The sequence below is a fragment of the Triticum urartu genome, chromosome 7A (genome assembly GCF_056163025.1).
Source record: "Triticum urartu cultivar PI428250 chromosome 7A, HENAU_Tu73, whole genome shotgun sequence".
NCBI lineage: Eukaryota > Viridiplantae > Streptophyta > Magnoliopsida > Poales > Poaceae > Triticum > Triticum urartu.
In genome coordinates this window covers 85,044,292-85,062,823 of record NC_141879.1, presented here as the reverse complement: position 1 = coordinate 85,062,823, position 18,532 = coordinate 85,044,292, and the positions used below count along the sequence as shown (strand labels likewise).

At 43.3% G+C, this 18,532-nt stretch overlaps 2 protein-coding genes across 3 annotated transcripts; both read left to right on the top strand.

Annotated features, from left to right (window-relative positions):
- Positions 1–4,846: 4,846 nt before the first annotated feature.
- Positions 4,847–6,914, top strand: LOC125522892 (uncharacterized). The gene is made up of 6 exons (XM_048687937.2): positions 4,847–5,479; positions 5,581–5,670; positions 5,787–5,939; positions 6,049–6,173; positions 6,302–6,431; positions 6,591–6,914. The coding sequence occupies exons 1-6, from the start codon at positions 4,901–4,903 to the stop codon at positions 6,714–6,716; spliced, it is 1,203 nt and encodes a 400-aa protein (XP_048543894.2). The 5' UTR covers positions 4,847–4,900; the 3' UTR covers positions 6,717–6,914.
- A 4,566-nt stretch (positions 6,915–11,480) lies between these two features.
- Positions 11,481–14,684, top strand: LOC125523681 (uncharacterized). 2 transcript variants are annotated; one of them, XR_015611919.1, is made up of 4 exons: positions 11,481–12,035; positions 12,830–12,916; positions 13,023–13,236; positions 14,381–14,684. XR_015611919.1 is itself a non-coding variant. In XM_087537266.1 (3 exons), the coding sequence occupies exons 1-3, from the start codon at positions 11,642–11,644 to the stop codon at positions 13,097–13,099; spliced, it is 558 nt and encodes a 185-aa protein (XP_087393392.1). In that variant the 5' UTR covers positions 11,481–11,641; the 3' UTR covers positions 13,100–14,218. The 2 variants fall into 2 exon arrangements, 1 of the variants encoding a protein (XP_087393392.1); XM_087537266.1 differs by lacking the exon at positions 14,381–14,684 and having other exon boundaries at positions 13,023–14,218.
- The last annotated feature ends 3,848 nt before the right edge of the window (positions 14,685–18,532 follow it).

Below are 18,532 nucleotides of genomic sequence, written 5' to 3'. Positions count from 1 at the left end.
CGCTTGGACACGGACCACAAGATCATGCAATATCTCCCGGCCATTGCAAGTGCCCCCTATACCAAATGATTTCATGTTTTATTTCCAAGGAAATAATTTTGCAAACAGTTTCTTAGTTAAGAAATGTTTTTAATCCTTTATAGCGGGAAGGTATGGGACATAGTTAAACTGCGCTCGTGCTCATGTGAGATGGGTGGAGAGTTAAATTGAATTATTATTTTTAATAAACTTTGACAAATGTTTTGATTGGTTGCAAAGTTTCATCATTGGATGACATTCGTGCAAGACGCGGTAAGACAAACCAAAACAATGCTCCAAAAATGTTATTTTCAAAAACATTTTTTTGCGGGGTGAAAGAGAGTTTTATTCCATAATGATAGGGTTAGAATCTCGAGACAACAAGTCCTCACAACACGGAGGACTCGAGTTCAATCACATCGCACTACAAGCTTCGGTACGGCTATAAAATGCCAATATATGTGCTACCCTATTTTGTTCCCTACTAATCTTCATAGAACAAACTCTCTAACAGCCATATTTTCTCTAATCTCAGCAGATAAGTGTCCATAAGCCGACCTGGACAAGGTGTTGCCTACAAGAATGGCTAAAGCATTAACAGATCTGATTGTAGCACCACCGAAAATTCGAACTGAATGGCCAGTGTCATACCTTGCATAATCGCATGTATTTCCGCTTCAAGGGCGTCATTGCAATGAAATATGTATCAGTATGTCGCGAAAATCAACGAGCCATCTTCCCTTCGTAAGACCATTCCAGCCGATACTCGGCCATCCATGCTCGAAAAGGAGCCGTCAACAGAAAGTGCCACCCAACCCGACTGCGGTGGTGGCCACAACTTACGTAGGAGGTTCGTTTTTACTTGATAAACTCGGCTGTCATCACACATCGCCATACCTTCCTTTTATAATTTCCTCCATACTATATCTGCTGACAGGATTCAGAGATTTATAGTAACTGTTCAAACATTGCACAATCACCTCCACCGGGGTATCCTTTTTTGCCATGTGCTATGTCATTGCGAAGCTGCCAAACTCGCCAGATAGTCATGATTACTCGATCACGAATATGATCTGGACAATTAGATAGCACTAGAAACGGCCAATCCTTTCCTGTATCCACAAGAATTGAGTCATCTAGCAAGGGACAAATCATGCGTAGAGCCTCCCACACATGTCAACATATGATAAGAGCATGAAAACTGCTTTCCCTCTCAATACCGCCGACCGGGCAAGTACTGGACACCGGAATATGTCATTGGTGCTTAGCCAAATTAGTGGCCAATGACCCCGACGCTGTCCTTCATGCCATAATCCGCATTTTTAGGGGAACATGTGAAATCCAAATATTGCTCCAGGTTGTTAGCACACCTTCTGTACTTGTGCTACTTGCTCCACTAGCATGCAGTACATCATGTGCTTATGTTGCCAAATGATAGGCCGATTTGACCGTAAACATGCCATGTGATTCAGGAAACTACCCAATGAAATCGCTTCTGTTCCTAGACAAAGTTCAAATTTTGAGAATTTCGACAACGTTGATTGGCCAGAAATGTTCCTCAAGGCGGTCAATGATCCATGCACCAGTTTCATTCAAAAAATCAGAAACACTGTTAAAACAACAGTTCCTCTTAAGATTAATGGGGCGAAAATCAAATCGTTGAGGGACCCAGGGGTCCCTCCATGTCCTGACCGAGGCCCCATCACCAATTCCCCAAATTATACCTTTTTGACAAGTTCCAATCCATGCACTATGCCCTTCCAAACAGCCGAAGAGTGTCCTGTAAACACAGTATCAAGAATGTTGCCATTTGGATAATATTTCGCCTTTAACAAATGAACACATAAACTTGCAGGGGCATCAATTAATCTCAATGCTTGCTCAGCCAATAAAGCTTGGTTGAAAGCTCGCATGTCTCTAAATCCCATACCTCCTTTATTCTTTGGTAGCCTCAATTTATCCCAACTCAACCACGTCATCCTCTTTTTTACATTCTCAACACCCCACCAGTACTCTCTCATCATCTTAGTTAGATCATCGCAAACCGAGACAGGTAAGCGAAAAACACTCATAATGTACGTAGGAATCACCTGGGCTACATCTTTGATTAATATTTCTTTGTTTCCAATAGACATAAACTGTTCACTCCAATCAACTAGTCTTTTCCTCAATCTTTCCTGAGTTGTCTCAAACTTTCCTTTATGCATCCTCCCTTCTGGAACCGGCAGACCCAGATATTTAGGCTCAAATGCTTCACTAGTGATCTCCAAAGTATTTTTCACTTTCGAAGATACCACTTTCGAGCAATTACTAGAGAAAATGATGGAACACTTCGATGGGTTTACAAGTTGACCCTCAACCGGTGCATAAGTGCTCAACAAACCTTTTACAACAGTTGCTTGCTATTTTGAAGCTCGAAACAACAATAATGAGTCATCCGCAAACAATAAGTGAGATATCGTCAGTTCCCGGTGACATATTGTAACCCCATGTAGTCCCCTCCTCCAAACAAGCTTTGTTGACCAAACGAGAAATGGCGTCAGAAACAAAGAGAAATAAAAACGATGATTACGGGTCACCTTGTCTGAGGACACGGGAAGGGGTGAAAGCCTCCAATAATTTTCCATTCAACTTAACCAAGTACTTCACCGAGGACACACATGCCATAATCTAAGAAACCCATTGTTTTGAAAAAACACCACTTTACTAGCTCATGTTGCCATAAGGCTTCATTGAAATCACCACATACTAGCCAAGGATCTTGCGACACCGATTTCAAACGAGTGAGATGATCCCACGTGTGGTGCCGATTCTCAACCCTTGTCTCTCCAAATACAAGGGTCATATGCCACTTTTTTATCACAACCCTTGTCCTCCACGGAAATATCAATAAAACGCTGACACGAGTCCAACACCATGACCAGTAACGATTCATCCCAATATAGAGCAAGGCCAACACTTTGTCCCATAGAACTAACACCACGGAAACCTTTCAAACCTAGCATCCACCTTAGCTTTTCCATCTTATCAGCTACTTTCCTCATCTCACAGAGAAAGACAAGCTTGGGGACGTTGGTTTTAGAGAGGGCCAACACCTCACGAACTGTTCGGCGTTTCCCCACCCCCCCCCCCCGACAGTTCCAAATCAAGGAATGCATTGCTCCCGACGTGACTCCTCAAGGGAGCCGCCAGATTATGAATATCATCACCATAGTTAAAACACCGTTCTCCCCCTCTTACCATCGGAGCTCTAGGTTGGAGAAGAATTATGGATATCATCACCGGTACCTGAAGTTATAGCAAGCAATGGTTCCTTTGCCTCGGCCTGACACTTGAACTGCACACCCCCTAGAAGAAGGCATTTCCTTACACCTTTGTCCTCGTCCATACTCATGTTTACATGATTGTCAATCACATGCCCCGCTGGAACCAACACAGCAACAAGGTTTTTACTTGGGCAAGTTGTCGTATCAGTTAAATCCTCATCAACACTTGCAGCCGGTGGAGGAGCAAAAGCCCGACCACCTCCTCTAATCTCAGCTCTGTTCATGTTTGGTAGATCTGCATATAACCAATCCCCAAACTTCAAACCATTGTTGTGTAAACACCCAATCCACACTCCTTATGCTCATGTCCAATTTTACCACAGTGCTTACAAAAACATGCAAGTTTCTCATATCTCACAGCATACACCTGCCTCTCCTTTCCTCTAATGATACTGACATGCTTTGTTAAAGGTTCTCTGACAACATGTTTCACTCTAATCCTCACATAATCTCCTTTAGAATTTCCTAAAATCCTAAACTCCAAGATCTCACCAGCCATGCGAATCAATTTTTCCACAATATCCTCACTGCAATACCCGTCAGGATGTTTGTGTGTATGCAACCAAATAGGAATATGAACGAACTGAACATCCTCCGCCCTACTGAATCCATCGTATGGGTGAAGAAGTACATCCCAAAATCTAAAAAGCCATGGCCCCTGGAACATGATCTGCTCCCAATCGCCAAGGCATGAAGCCTGCACCACAAACATATTGGCACCAACCGGCCGGAATCTCACCGGTTGCGCCGGTTCCAAGCTGATTGCATGTCCTTGAAGAACGTCGACTTTCCGAAGGTCTTATCAGTGTGCACCCGAGCAAGAGCCATCTAGCGTACGCGGTCATTGATCTCTGGAATTTCCTCTTCGATCACCAGATCATTGAACACCTCATCTTCTGGGTCAAGTTGCCCGAAGAAATCCGCTAGGTCATCCGGTTTGCCACCTCGAGACCCGCCACTCGCTGCCGAGCGTGCGTCCAAAGAGGTCGCCATCGCAATTTCCGTCGCATAGAAGCCTTGCAAATCGTTGGGGAGAAGGTAGGACTCAGCGGCGATCGAGATCGCCGAGAGACAAAACCCTAGCCGCCGCGCAGGGGAGGTGTTTTTGAGGAGGATGTGCTTACGTTATTTTCAACAGCATTTTGGAGCATCAATTTTGTTTCAACAACATTTTAGAGCATCAGTCTTGTTTATTTTGCCACGTCTTCCACGAATGTTTTTTTTTAAATGTTCTCTTGAGCCGAACAAGCCCTCACAATGCCACGCTGGCCGCAAAAGCATCGTGGCGGCCAGCGTGTACCATCCTCTCTCCCTGTCACACCATCCAATAGTTTTTTTCAAACGTGCTCCCGCCATCCCCTCTGCTGAACCACGCCCACAGAGCCACCACACAAACGCCGGACACACTCGCATCTCTCCCCGTGCACCGCGTCCACGCAGAACCCCGTAGCGTCCTCCTCCCCAACTTCTTTCCCGCCACCAGTCCCTTATCCACCAACGGCGAGGCCTCGCCGCCTCATTCCCCGATCGGTCAGTCGCGCTCTCCGCCCGCCCCGATGTCCGCCTCCGATGACCTCGTCCATCGGATCGCCGCCTTCTTCCCGCTCCCGCCGCCCCCGCAGAAGCAGCAGCTCTCCGGCGTCGCCGCGGCCGTCCTCAGCGCGGGCGGCCGCCTCGGCCGCGCCGTGGGCGACGTATTCCGCCGCCTGCGCATCGACGACGGCCTCGACATCGCGTACGCGCGCCGGCACCGGAGGGTCGTCCCCGGCAGAGGCGGCGCGACGCCCGAAGGTGATGGCGCGCGGAGCAAGCAGGACCAGATCGCTGGCTATGGCGGCGATCGTCCGGTGGTAGGCGGCTCCGGGAGGTTCGCGCGGTCGCAGGGGAGCATGGTCCTGTCGGCGGCGTTCGACAGCAGGACGAACGACGTGGAGAGCTCCGTGGCGGCCCGCGGCGACCTGTGGCGCGCCGAGGCGTCGCACTCCAGCAGCAACAGCAGAGGCGGTGGTGATGGTGGCGCGGCGCCGCTGTACCTGGTGCAGCTCGGCCCCGTGCTCTTCCTCCGCGACACGACGCTGCTCTTCCCCGTGCACCTCTCCAAGCGCCACCTCATCTGGTACGGCTTCGAGCGCAAGGTAATCAAACGACTAGCATCAAACACACTGTCTGAGGAGCCAAGATCTTATCTGCAAAAAAAAAGACTGAGTAAGATCTTATGCTATGTGCTTGTGTGCAGAACGGAGTGCACTCGGTGTGCCCGGCGTACTGGACAGCTCGCCGGAGATGCTTCTTCATGTCGATGATCTGCCTCAACCCATTTGCCTGCGTGAGTGTTCGATCGGCGTTCTGAATTTTCTGTCCTGAATCCTGCATTCCTGATGATGACAAGTCAATCTCTGTACTGTCTTTGCCTGAACTTTCCCTTGGAAATCAATTGGGCAGTCGTTCATGGACATGCAATTCCCCAACGGGCAGCTGAGATACGTGGCCGGCGATGGGTTCACGGCGCGCGGCTTCCTTCCCCTCGGCGGCGGCGGCATCGTCCAGGCCCACGGAAAGTTCCCCGGGGAGAAGAGGCTCAGCTTCTCCTACAAGGTCAGCGGCCTACCTGATCCCTCAAAACGTATCATCTGCATTTTCTGCACACATCACAAATTCACAACAGAAACCCGATCGAGAGATGATCTGAGCCGTTGCTCTGCAGAACGGCAGCGGGGGCAGCGTCACCCCGACCGTCCAGTGGCCGGACAAGTCCCTCTCTCTGGGGCTAACCCAGGTGCTCTCCTGGAGGAGGTGCGGCCTCATGCTGCAGCCAGCGCTGCAGCTCAGGCAAGTCCACTTACTTGCAAGTTGCAGCCTCTCTGTTTCTTGCATATTATGCTGCAGTTGATCTTGTTTGGAATGATGATCATATAACTAAGCTGGTCAATGCCATGGTGTCTCTTTGTGATGAACAGCGTGTGCCCCACATTCGGCGGGAGCCGGCCCGGCGTGTCGACGGAGCTGGTCCATTCGGTCAGCGAGGAGGCCAGCGTCGCCTGCGGCTACTCCCACACCGCCTCCCCCTCAGCCTACACTTCCGTGTCGGTCAGTAGCTTCGCCGTTGATCCGCCATTTTCGTATCGTTGAGCTACATTGCACACTTTGCATACTTTTGGATAAACACATGGGTGCATTACTTGTACTCGGTACACATGGTTTTACTTCGTGATGGTAATCAGTTGATCTTGTTATGCGAGTGTGCAGCTTGGGAGATCCAAGCTGAATGGCGGCGCGACGAGCTCGGGGCTAGTGTTGAGAGTGGACGCACCGCTCCACGGTTTTGGGCGCCCATGGTTCTCCATCCAGATGAACAGTGGGCTCGAGTTCTGAATCTTTGATTGTTGCAAAGGTAAATATACGAGGCGGCATTGCGTCTCGACAAAGGCATGTATAGTCGATGCTAGTTTTGTACATATGGCTTGACAGAGGACTGGAACAGACTCTTTATATACATGTTACAAACAACTTACAAATCATATGATTGGCTGAAACTGTGGAAAAGGACCATGAAATTTACATGGTCAGATACATCTCCTGCCCCTTCGGACATTTCTGAGAAAAAGCTCTGCTGTAACAAATGTGTGTGAAGTATTTAAAAGAGGTAGCTAGATAGAAATGTTTTACTAAGCTAGAAAATATCGGGCGTCAACGTTGAGACTTGAGATAATGGTTTCCAGCGCATGCCCGAATAGTTTTGAATTTCAGTTTTAGAAAAATTACAGTCATTACTGAAATTACAGAATTTCAGTGAAATTAAGTGATTTCGGTTTTCATTTCGGCCAAAGGACCAAAAGTTTCACTTGAATTTGACAGGGATCCAATTAAATATTTTGAAATTCAAAAAGTAACTTAAAAATAATTTGAATTTCTGTGTACTATCAAAATTGGTGAAAGATTTTGATCGATAGGTGATTATTTTAGTATATGCTTAAAATAATGAAATTTCATTGAAACTACACTAAAAGTGAGAACCATCCGGTATTCTATGCAGCTAGTGCTTGTAGAGAATATATATCGCTCATTCTGAGCAATAAGCAATAGGTGTGGCTCGACCACAGCATGAGCCTACATGGGTTGGCCCATGGCGCCGTTTTTCTTTCGAGGTGCCCATTTTTTAGCATTTTTCTTTAATGCGGTAGCACCTGATTTTCTTTCCAAACGGGAATTTTCATTTTAGTTTTCTGCCATATTTTAGTTTTTTGTCTTATTTTTTGATCAATTCAAAAAATAAATTAAAAATAATTTGAATTTTTGTGTACTACCGAAATTTTGAAACATTTTGATCGAAAGGTAATTATTTTAGTATATAAGAAAAATAATGAAATTTCTGTAATTTCATCGAAATTACACTAAAAGTAAGAACCATTCGGTATGCTACGCAACTAGTGCTTGCAAAGAGTATATATTGCTCATTACGAGCAATAAGGGACGCTCGACCACACCATTAGCCTACATGGGTTAGCTCATACCACCGGTTTTCTTTCAATGTGGCCATATTTAGCATTTTTCTTTGGTGCGCTAGCACCTGATTTTCTTTCGAGATGGGAATTTCCAATTTTTTTGTCTCATTTTCCGTGTCTGCGTTAAATTAAAAAAATAACTTAAAAATAGTTTGAATTTATGCGTACTACTGAAACTTTGAAACATTTTGATCAAAAGGTAATTATTTTAGTATATATCAAAAATAATGAAATTTCAAGTTTTTCATTGAAATTACACTAAAAGTGAGAACTATTCGGTATGCTACACAACTAGTGCTTGCAAAGAGTACATATTACTCATTACGAGAAATAAGGGACGCTTGACCACACCATGAGCCTACATGCGTAAGCTCATGGCACCAGTTTTCTCTCAATGTGGCCCTTTTTAGCATTTTTCTTTTGAGACGGGAATTTCCATTCTTGTTTTTGTCTCATTTTCGTGTCTATGTTAAATTCAAAAAATAACTTAAAAATAATTTGAATTTTTGTGTACTACCGAAATATTGAAACATTTTGATTGAAAGGTGATTATTTCAGTATATACCAAAAATAATGAAATTTTAAAATTTTCATTCAAATTACACTAAAAGTGAGAACCATTCGGTATGCCACGCAACTACTGCTTGCAAAGAGTATATATTGCTCATTACGAGCAATAAGGGATGCTCGACCATACCATGAGCCTACATGGGTTGGCTCATGGCACCGGTTTACTTTCAATGTGGCCCTTTTTTTAGCATTTTTCTTTCGTGCGGTAGCATCTGATTTTCTTTCAAGATGGGAATTTCTGTTTTTGTTTTTGTCTCATTTATGTGTTTGCGTTAAATTCAAAAAATAAATTTAAAAATAATTTGAATTTTTTTATACTAGCAAAATTTTGAAACATTTTGATAAAAAGGTAATTATTTTAGTATATACCATAAATAATGAAATTTCAAAATTTTCATTGAAATTACGCTAAAAGTGAGAACCATTCGGTATGCTACGCAACTAGTGCTTGCAAAGAGTATATATCGCTCATTACGAGCAATAAGGGACGCCCGACCACACCATTAGCCTACATGGGTTGGTTCATGGCACTAGTTTTCTTTCAATGTGGCCATTTTTACCATTTTTCTTTGGTGCAGTAGCACCTGATTTTCTTTCGAGACTGGAATTTCCATTTTTGTTTTTGTCTCATTTTCCATGTCTGTGTTAAATTCAAAAAATAACTTAAAATAATTTGATTTTTTTATATTAGCAAAATTTTGAAACATTTTGATTAAAAGGTAATTATTTTAGTATATACCATAAATAATGAAATTTCAAAATTTTAATTGAAATTGCACTAAAAGTAGAACCATTCGGTATGCTACGCAACTAGTGCTTGCAAAGAATATATATTGCTCATTACGAGCAATAAGGGGTGCTCAACCACACCATTAGCCTACATGGGTTGGCTCATGACACTAGTTTTCTTTCAATGTGGCCATTTTTACCATTTTTCTTTGGTGCAGTAGCACCTGATTTTCTTTGTAGCCTGGAATTTCCATTTTTGTTTTTGTCTCATTTTCCGTGTCTGCATTAAATTCAAAAAATAACTTAAAATTGAATTTATGTTTACTACCAAAATTTTGAAACATTCTGATCAAAAGGTAATTATTTTACTACCTCTATCCCAAAATATAAGAACGTTTTCGACACTAGTATAGTGTAAAAAACGTTCTTATATTTTGGGACGGAGGTAGTAGTATATACCAAAAATAATGAAATTTCAAAATTTCATTGAAATTACACTAAAAGTGAGAACCATCCGGTATGCTACGCAGGTAGTGCTTGCAAAGAGTATATATTCCTCATTACGAGCAATAAGGGATGCTCGACCACACCATGGGCCTACATGGGTTGGCTCATGGCACCTGTTTTCTTTCAATGTGGCCATTTTTAGCATTTTTCTTTGGTGCGCTAGCACCTGATTTTCTTTCGAGATGGGAATTTCCATTTTTGTTTTTGCCTCATTTTCCGTGTCATTGTTAAATTCAAAAAATAACTTAAAAATACTTTGAACTTAATGTACTACCGAAATTTTGTAACATTCTGATCAAAAGGTAATTATTTTAGTATATAAGAAAAATAATGAAATTTCTGTAATTTCATTGAAATTACACTAAAAGTGAGAACCATTTGGTATGCTACGCAACTACTGCTTGCAAAGAGTATATATTGCTCATTGCGAGCAATAAGGGATGCTCAACCACACCATGAGCCTACATGGGTTGGCTCATGGAACCGGTTTCTTTCGATGTGGCCATTTTTTCAGTATTTTTCTTTGGTGCGGTAGCACCTGATTTTCTTTTGAGACAGGAATTTCCGTTTTTCGATTTTGTCTCATTTTCTGTTTCTTCGATAATATTTTTATTTGTTTGTTCTTTTTCTCTTTTCACCTTTATTTTATTTTATGTTCTTCCTTTCTATTTTTAATTTTATATTATTTTTCAGAGACAAAAAATGTGAACAATTTATAAAGTGCACGAATATTTTTCTTAAAATGAAAAACTAATTCTAATACATTAAAAAGATACTATAGTACTTTAAGAAAAGAATAAATTTTGGAATGCATGAGTATTTTAAATGAATATTCCTTATATTTCGTTTATAAAAATATATAAAATCTTATTACTTTTATATGAATGCTTTTGAATATGCATTCTTTCCAAATTACATGAATTATTTTTAAAATTGGTGATTTATTTTGTTACATTAACTTTTTAAAATGGGTAAATATTTTTTATTTATTTCTAAAAAATATGTACACTTATTTCATAGTTGTAAGAATTAATAAACAAGACAACTCTCTCTCTCTCTCTCTCTCTCTCTCTCTATATATATATATATATATATATATATATATATATATATACATATATATATATATACTGCTATATTTATGTTGAATATTTCTAAGGAGATAAAAGGGGAAAATGAAAACCAAAAAAAGAAGAAAAAAAAGGACGCGGCCAGCGTTTGCTAGTTGGGTCTGTGCCATTGGGCTTAAGCGAGTAGTTCCCAGAAACACGCACGGTGACCCACGACATGACCCACGACGCACGGTGGCGAGTCCGCTACGCGGCCGACCTCGCGTCGGCGAGGCAGGTCCGGTTCGACGACGGCGAACTGTGGCTTCACTCCGAGGCTCTCAGGATCGTTCTCCTCGACGGCACGGGCTGCACGGTGGATGCGCGCTTTCTCAGGGAAGGTGAGTTCGTCGATGTTGGTGGCATCGTCCCTTTTCCGTGCCATTTTGCGAGGATTTTGGACAGGATTCCGGCGATCTCCGCGTTCCCCGGCGAGGGCGTGTCGGTACACGTTGCGGGGCCGTCACGTACGGGGACTAGGGCCACCGCGGTACACGGGCACGATCGCACGCCCCTGGGGGCGCGTCGCCGCCCACCTCCTGTGACAGATGGACCCGGAGTCCTTGGGCACGCGCCGGCCCGCCATGGCCCTGATGCGCGACACGTGGGGGGAGGCGCATCCGACCGCCATGAGCGCAGCGGACCTAGGGTTCCCGGGGGCGCTGCGGATATAAATCACGCATCCGCCGCCCCCTCCCCCATTTTGGATCTGGACGAGGGTTTCGCTCACTTCTGGAGCGCTCCGCCTCCTGTCAGATCTAGGGTTCGTCAATCCTTCGTCTGGTGGGAAGGCAAAATCTATGGTGATAGCAGATCCTTTGCACAAGTAGTTGCTTCTTCCCACCCCACAAATCCACCCGTTCCCCCTAGAGCTGCTGAGATGAGAGGAGAGGGCTTCGGTGCGGGCCGCCATGGCCGCGGGGCTGGTCGCTTCGACCGCGGTCGCGGTCGCGACCGTGGATTCGACCATGTGTGGAAGCGCAAGCCGGAGACGGTGCATTCGTCCTCAACCAGAGCTTCGGGATCTGCCGGGTCCGGATTCGACAAGTGGGATGAGGCCGCCGGCGAACGCCACGCCAGCAATGTTCGTCTGTCCCGCTGGGACGACAACACGGAGGCAGGACAGGAGCATGCCGGGGTGGAGGCGACGGGGAAGCTGATGGCCCCTTCCTCACATGGAAGGCAGGGAGCCCTGGACAGCGACGACGCAGATCTGCGCGCCTCCACCAAGAACAAGGCCACTGCGGGGGATCGAGATCTCCACACTTCCTCTGGTACTCATACACCCTCTTTTGATGTCTGTCAGATCTGCAATACTCCTAGCCACTTTACTGCTAGATGTCCACAAGCTTTTTGTGATCGTTGCAAGAAGAAGGGTCATTTATATGTTGTTTGCAATGAATTCTTTCCATGGGAATGCACCCCTGCAATGTGTGCATTTCAGTCCAAAGGGCAAGGGTTTTTTTACATCCCTGATTTTGGTGTGGATAGGCAGCCTAGAGAGCGCATCTAACATTCTTAAGAAGTTGCTCCCCACTTCTACCTATTCTCTCACCATGCACATTGTCCACACCAGCTTTTTGCCACATCATCATTCAGTTTGCAAAATCAGCCTGCATGTGAAAATTTATTAGAGAGGGAATAGTTTTAATTGACACCACCCGTCTCTACTTTCTTGCCTTCCCGTATTCTCTGGCCATATCCCTTCCTCTTCTTGCTGAAAAATAAATCCCTTCCTCTTCTTGCTGAAAAATAAATCCCTTCCTCTTCTTGCTGAAAAATAAATCTCTTCCTTTTTCTCCCCCATCTGCTGTGAGACTAGCCACAATAGAGAGTAACATACACTAGCAACATACACATATCCCTAGACTATGTTACTACCTTCATAGTAGGTAGCAACTTAAGTGTGGTAACATGCAAAGATTTATTTATTAGGTTATAGACTCATATTGCATTGGGACATGTGATGTTACAGTAACTAGCTAAGTTACTACAACTATCTGTCTCCTCATTAACTCATTGCCACATAAGCAAATTTGCTGAGTTGGACTCGATGTTACTGCTGAAGTTACTCCCACTGTGGCTAGTCTGATCTCCTTTGCCACGAAGGGCGCCGCCGTTCAGCATCGAAGCGACAGCCCGCCCAAAGATCAAGGTTGGTCTCAGTATCCTCCACCCTTCAAGATCAGCGCCGCCTCACAAGGTAGGAGGCCACGTTTTCCGCCTTGCATCTTCGTCTAAACGATTTTTTTCATCTGCAGTTCGCATCTCTCTCTCTCTCCGTCTCTTCAACGAATCGGTGGATGCCTTCTGCTCTTCACTACCCCGACGACCATGATTCCGCATCCAACCTCGCCAGCCCTTGTGATCGCTAGAATCCATGGCCGGGAGGTGCGAGTCGGATTCGAGTGAGGACCTGCAGCAACCCCCTTTTACAACCGAGCCCTGCCTCCCTAGATGTATACCAAAGAGAAGGTGAGGAAACATATCGGATGTTTGTTATCTGCCAAGTTCATCGAGAATTTGATCCAATTTTTTGTCAAGTGTTGTTGAATCATGATCATATACATTCAGAAGGTAAGGTCCTGTAATGATTTTTTCCTTAAGAGGCTGTGTTTAGAATTTTTGCCATGGGATTTTGGAAACACTCACTACTATTGCACTACAATTACAAACAGGCAAGTAACTGTGCATGGTTTTCGTCTTATCCCTTAGTTATTATTTTAGAGGATGTTGACATGAAACAACAATGATGGCAAAAAAACTCTTACAACCAAGAATCCAGTTCCAGTGCAGTAACAGTTGTATGTATTGTAAAAAGAATCCAGTGTAGTACCATGTACAAGAATCCAGTGCAGTACTAGGTGATGTTGTATACTTAATAATGGTATGGCAAAAACACCAGGACTGATTAATTCATCTACACATCATGCCATCATTCTTTGATTCATATAATGTGCATGCTTATAGTTCAGTAAACTTATTTACTTTGATGAAGGAATATATCGATTTTGCTACAGTTTTTGATCAATAAGGATCCATTTTTTGTCTGTGTCGTGAAAAAATTCTTCCAATTTTTATGGGACCATTGAAGTCTTCATGTATCACATAGTGTATTTGTCTATAAATCGAGTTAGGACAGTTGGCAGCCTACATTTGAACACAATATTTCACATTTCTTTTCTGTTTCCTTCTTCCCATAAGGCATATGCTAATATGGCCTTAGCCAACTTACCATCATTTTCTGCACCTTTTGTTTGTAGAAATCCATGAGGGGTGATTCACAGCACATCTGAACATCCCTGTACTTTAGAAATTGGCGAATATGTATATCCTGAAAATGCATCTATATTTCCCTTCCAGTTTTCCACCATGAATGGTTAAACATTGAGAAGTTTTTATCGTGAGATATAATAATGCAAGGAGTTTACCTACTTGGTTGGTTTTTGAAATTTGAAGCATGTTTAAGTAGCTTCAAGAGGTATAATATTCTGAACGCTAAAGCTCTCTTACTAGCTTTAGTGATTAGAGAATTTATGTTATATACTTTTGTTAAGCATGTTTCCTGTTATCTAGCATTTTATAAAATACTTCTTAGTTTGACTTGATGTTCTTGCAGGAGTGAGGGGGGTTTAGATGTTCTGTCTTGAAGATGTTAGCTGCCCCTGCATGGCCATAGCTTATTAGTGCCTCCGTCCACCATCTTTTGATAATGAGGCTTGCAAATTTAAGTATTGTCCATTTTGATAGTGGGATTCATACGTGAGTATCATTGAGGTACTAAGCAGATATGCTTTTACAATTATATAAGGTGTCTTAAGTTAGTATATGGAAAGATTTGTACGTAGTCATTTTGTGAGGGTGTCACTATAACTTCCACAATCTTTACCTTGTCACTTCATGTTGTAAGCTAAAGTTGCACATAATTTATTGCTTCATGTTGTATTTGTGTTAGAGCTTGCAGATTTTGTTTGCCCTTCTCAAGTCACTTTCCCATGCTAATCCACCAAAAGGGTTGTAGTTTTTCTTCCGCTATTCATACGCTTATCTGAGTCATAGCAGAAAGAAGCTGACTGGCCATGTTCATTCTTGATTAAGATGTTGTAGTATTTTGAGTCAAAACAAGGCAGGCGCAAACGGTTTAGGAGGAGTGATTTTATGCATGGATTTGGTTCACATATATTTTAGGGAGGACATTGCACAATAGGAAACTCATGTTTGATCATTATAGATACAACTAAGCTCGGTAAACAATTGAATTTATTGATAGTTTTAAGACTTATCAATCAAACATCCCACAACAACGTCCCGCAGCAACGCGCGGGGTATCATCTAGTTTTCAATATTGTTGTTACTATTACTGAAGGGTCCGCTCTCACTAAAGATATTGAACATGAATTGAGCGTGTATGTGGGTCAGGGGTGGAGGTGTTCGGCTAGATTCTTTGCTCCGCAAAAATTTGTTATGAGAATGCCGAACCCTAGAGAGGTTGATAGAGCTCTTTTTGTGGAACATGTTAGACTTAAACAATGTGGAGTTAGTGTTAAATTTTCTCCCTGGTCCGAAGATATTGATTCTGAAGGACTTCTGGAAGTTGCATGGGTCAGAATTGGCAAGATCCCACCTAACAAAAGATCTGATAAAGTTGTAGCCTATGTGGGGGGATTGGTTGGGATCACTCTGGAGGTGGATATGTCGACCATTAATCGCCCTTCTTCTGTCAGAGCAAAAATAGGGTGCAGATCTGTATCCCAACTGCCTGTTACTGCGGAAGGAGTACTTGGGGGACGCTTCTATAAATTCACCTATGAAATTGAAGAGATTCTTGTTAAAAACCCTGTTAATGAGGAGCCTGTGGATCCTGTTGCTGATGACAAAACTAATCCTGAATACACTCCTAAAAGGAAACGTGCTGGTCAGGAGAAAAAAGAGAGCCCACCTGATAAACATCGATCTGGCAAAAATGACTACTCTTATCGTGGGGGCAAGGCCTGTCGCCTGCTACCTAGTGATAATGAAGAAATTGAGGAGGAGGCCTCATCTGATAGTGGGGCAGACACTTCCTTATTGAAACAATGCAGAAGGAGATTGATGATTGTGCTAGAAAGGAAGAGTTGAACTCCTCCAAGTGGATCGTGCCTATTGAATCTGCTAATTTTGGGACAGACTCACAAGATGTTCAGGTGACTGGCGATGTTTGTAACATTGATATCTTAAAGTCTGTAGCTGATGTTACTAACTTTGATCAGGTTGTGGAGGTGGTGGGTGAAACAGATCCAGGCATGAAAACGTCGTGTGACTATGTGGTACAACTCCCATCCCCGTACCATCTTGAGGAGTTTGTCCTCACACCTCCTCTTGCAATTGAAGCTACTCTCAGGTTCAGCAAGCGTAACGCATCCAGAATGCAGGACGAGATGGAAGATAGGGCGGTGAAGCTGGCCTGCAAAAAATACCTTGAACGTACTTCCAAACCTGCTTGTAAAAATTCTTTTGATGTCTTGTCCAATTATGAACTAGTGTGTAGAGCTAGTAAAATGGGGGTGAATATTCCTAATGACTCGTTCACTTCTGTGGATGTTATTAGAGAGTTAGAGATTGTTAGAGCCGAGCTAGTTAACAAGAGCAAAACTGAATCCATTGCTCATGGATGAAGATATTGTGGTTATTGATGGGTTGGGCAGAAGTAACCCTGTGGATCTAGAATGGCTTGATCAAGAAGAACACGTCCTTGAAAAGATCTTTTCCAGTAAATCCAAAAAGAATAATAGAAAGAAAGTAGGTATTAAAACTTCTAGACCTGTGACTAGAAGTCAAAAAAGTTGTGCCCTGGAGACAGATATAATCTGTAACCCTACAATGCCTCCTGGTAGGGTTACTCGGTCCAATTTTCATAAGAAGTGTTCCAAATGAGAGGCCTCATTTGGAACTGTCGAGGGGTGGGCAAGAAAGGGATGGCCACCTGCCTCTCCGACATGATTAGTGACCATTCCCTTGATTTCCTGGGTCTTCAAGAAACTATGAAGAAAAATTTCTCCCCCAAGTGCTTGAGGAGAATTGACCCCTTTAGATCCTTCCATTGGAACTGGATCCCTTCTGCTGGGAAATCTGGCGGCATCCTTTGTGGTGTGAGGTGTGACAAGCTTGATATCATCTCCTGTATTAAGGGGAAACATATGCTGCAACTAGTGTTGCTGGACAAACCTAAGAATTTGAAGTGGGGGTTGATTGTAGTTTATGGTCCAGCTTATGAAGAACTGAAAGGGGACTTTCTGGTCGAACTAGCTGCCACTTGCATTGGGATGCAAGTACCCTACATTGTTGGGGGCGACTTTAATATCCTGAGACATTCCGGTGAAAAGAATAAGAAACTTAATAATCATAAATCCTCGGACCTGTTTAATTCTATCATCAATACCTTGGCTCTTCGTGAGATCCACATTAATGGGGGTAAGTATACTTGGACGAACCAACAGGCCCACCCCACTTTGGAAAAACTGGATCGCATCCTTATGTCTGAAGATTGGGAAGACATGTTTCCGCTTGTCTCTGTTCGAAAACTAGTTCGTGAGATCTCTGATCACAATCCTTTGCTTATGTCCATGGGTGAGGAGGGGAGAGATGCCCCTAAATCAAGTGAGTTTTGTTTTGATCTTTCCTGGATTAAAGACGATAGTTTCCTGCCGCTAGTCAGTCGGATCTGGACTAGAAAAGTTAAATCTTCTGACCCCATTGACATCCTAAATATCAAACTAAAAAGATTCAAAACCTTTTTCAAAGGGTGGGGCTCCGATCGATATGGCCATAATAATAAGAGGAAAGAGGACCTTAAAATGGAGTTATCCATGCTCGAAGAGCTCGAAGAAAATGGACGACTTCCTCCTGAGCTCTATAGTAGGAAGATGGATGCCAACTTCGAGTTGCACGAGTTGCTTGTCAATGAAGAGATCTTTTGGCTGCAACAATCACATGAGCGTTGGCTCCTTAAAGGAGATTTAAACACAGATTACTATCATAAGATTGCTAATGGCCGAAAGCGTAAAAACACCATCCATTCTCTTAAAGTGGGGGATGATATTACCGTAGATGGCACTGATAATCTGATTGCTCATGCCACTACTTTTTACAAAGATCTTTTTGGCCCAGCTCCTGGCAATTTGTTTCATCTTAGTCCTGAGACGTGGACTGATAATGAGAGACTTTCTGCGGAAGATAATGTGGATCTTTGTCGAGAATTTACAGAACAGGAAGTTAAGGCTGCTCTGTTTGACATGGCCCCAAACAGAGCCCCCGGACCTGATAATATTCCTGTTGAATTTTATCAAGTATGTTGGGATATAGTCAAGGACGATATTATGGCCCTTTTCGACCACTTCCATCAAGGTAAGCTTGATGTGAAACGCCTCAATTATGGGATTATTACCCTTCTGCCTAAAGTGTCTAGTGCTGAGAGAATCCAGCAATTTAGACCTATCTGTCTACTCCGTTGCCCCTATAAGCTCATAACTAAAGTACTTGACCGTAGGGTTGCTGTATACGCTGATAAACTCATCAGCCTTGCCCAGAATGCTTTTGTGAAAGGGAGGAACATCATGGATGGTGTGCTCTCACTCCATGAGATTCTTAACTATACACATGTCAAGAAAAAAGTGGGGATTGTCCTTAAACTTGACTTCGAAAAAGTCTATGACAAAGTAAACTGGGATTGTCCTTCTTGAATGTCATAAAATGCGTGGTTTTAATGAAACCTGGTGTGGATGGATTAAACAAA

Bases quoted from the DNA above. Each gene is read 5' to 3' on its own strand.
- LOC125522892 (XM_048687937.2), top strand. From the start codon at position 4,901: ATGTCCGCCTCCGATGACCTCGTCCATCGGATCGCCGCCTTCTTCCCG. The intron at 5,480-5,580 runs GTAATCAAACGA...GCTTGTGTGCAG, and splicing joins GGTACGGCTTCGAGCGCAAG to AACGGAGTGCACTCGGTGTG. The intron at 5,671-5,786 runs GTGAGTGTTCGA...TCAATTGGGCAG, and splicing joins GCCTCAACCCATTTGCCTGC to TCGTTCATGGACATGCAATT.
- LOC125523681 (XM_087537266.1), top strand. From the start codon at position 11,642: ATGAGAGGAGAGGGCTTCGGTGCGGGCCGCCATGGCCGCGGGGCTGGT. The intron at 12,036-12,829 runs GTACTCATACAC...TTACTGCTGAAG, and splicing joins AGATCTCCACACTTCCTCTG to TTACTCCCACTGTGGCTAGT. The intron at 12,917-13,022 runs GTTGGTCTCAGT...TTTCATCTGCAG, and splicing joins CAGCCCGCCCAAAGATCAAG to TTCGCATCTCTCTCTCTCTC.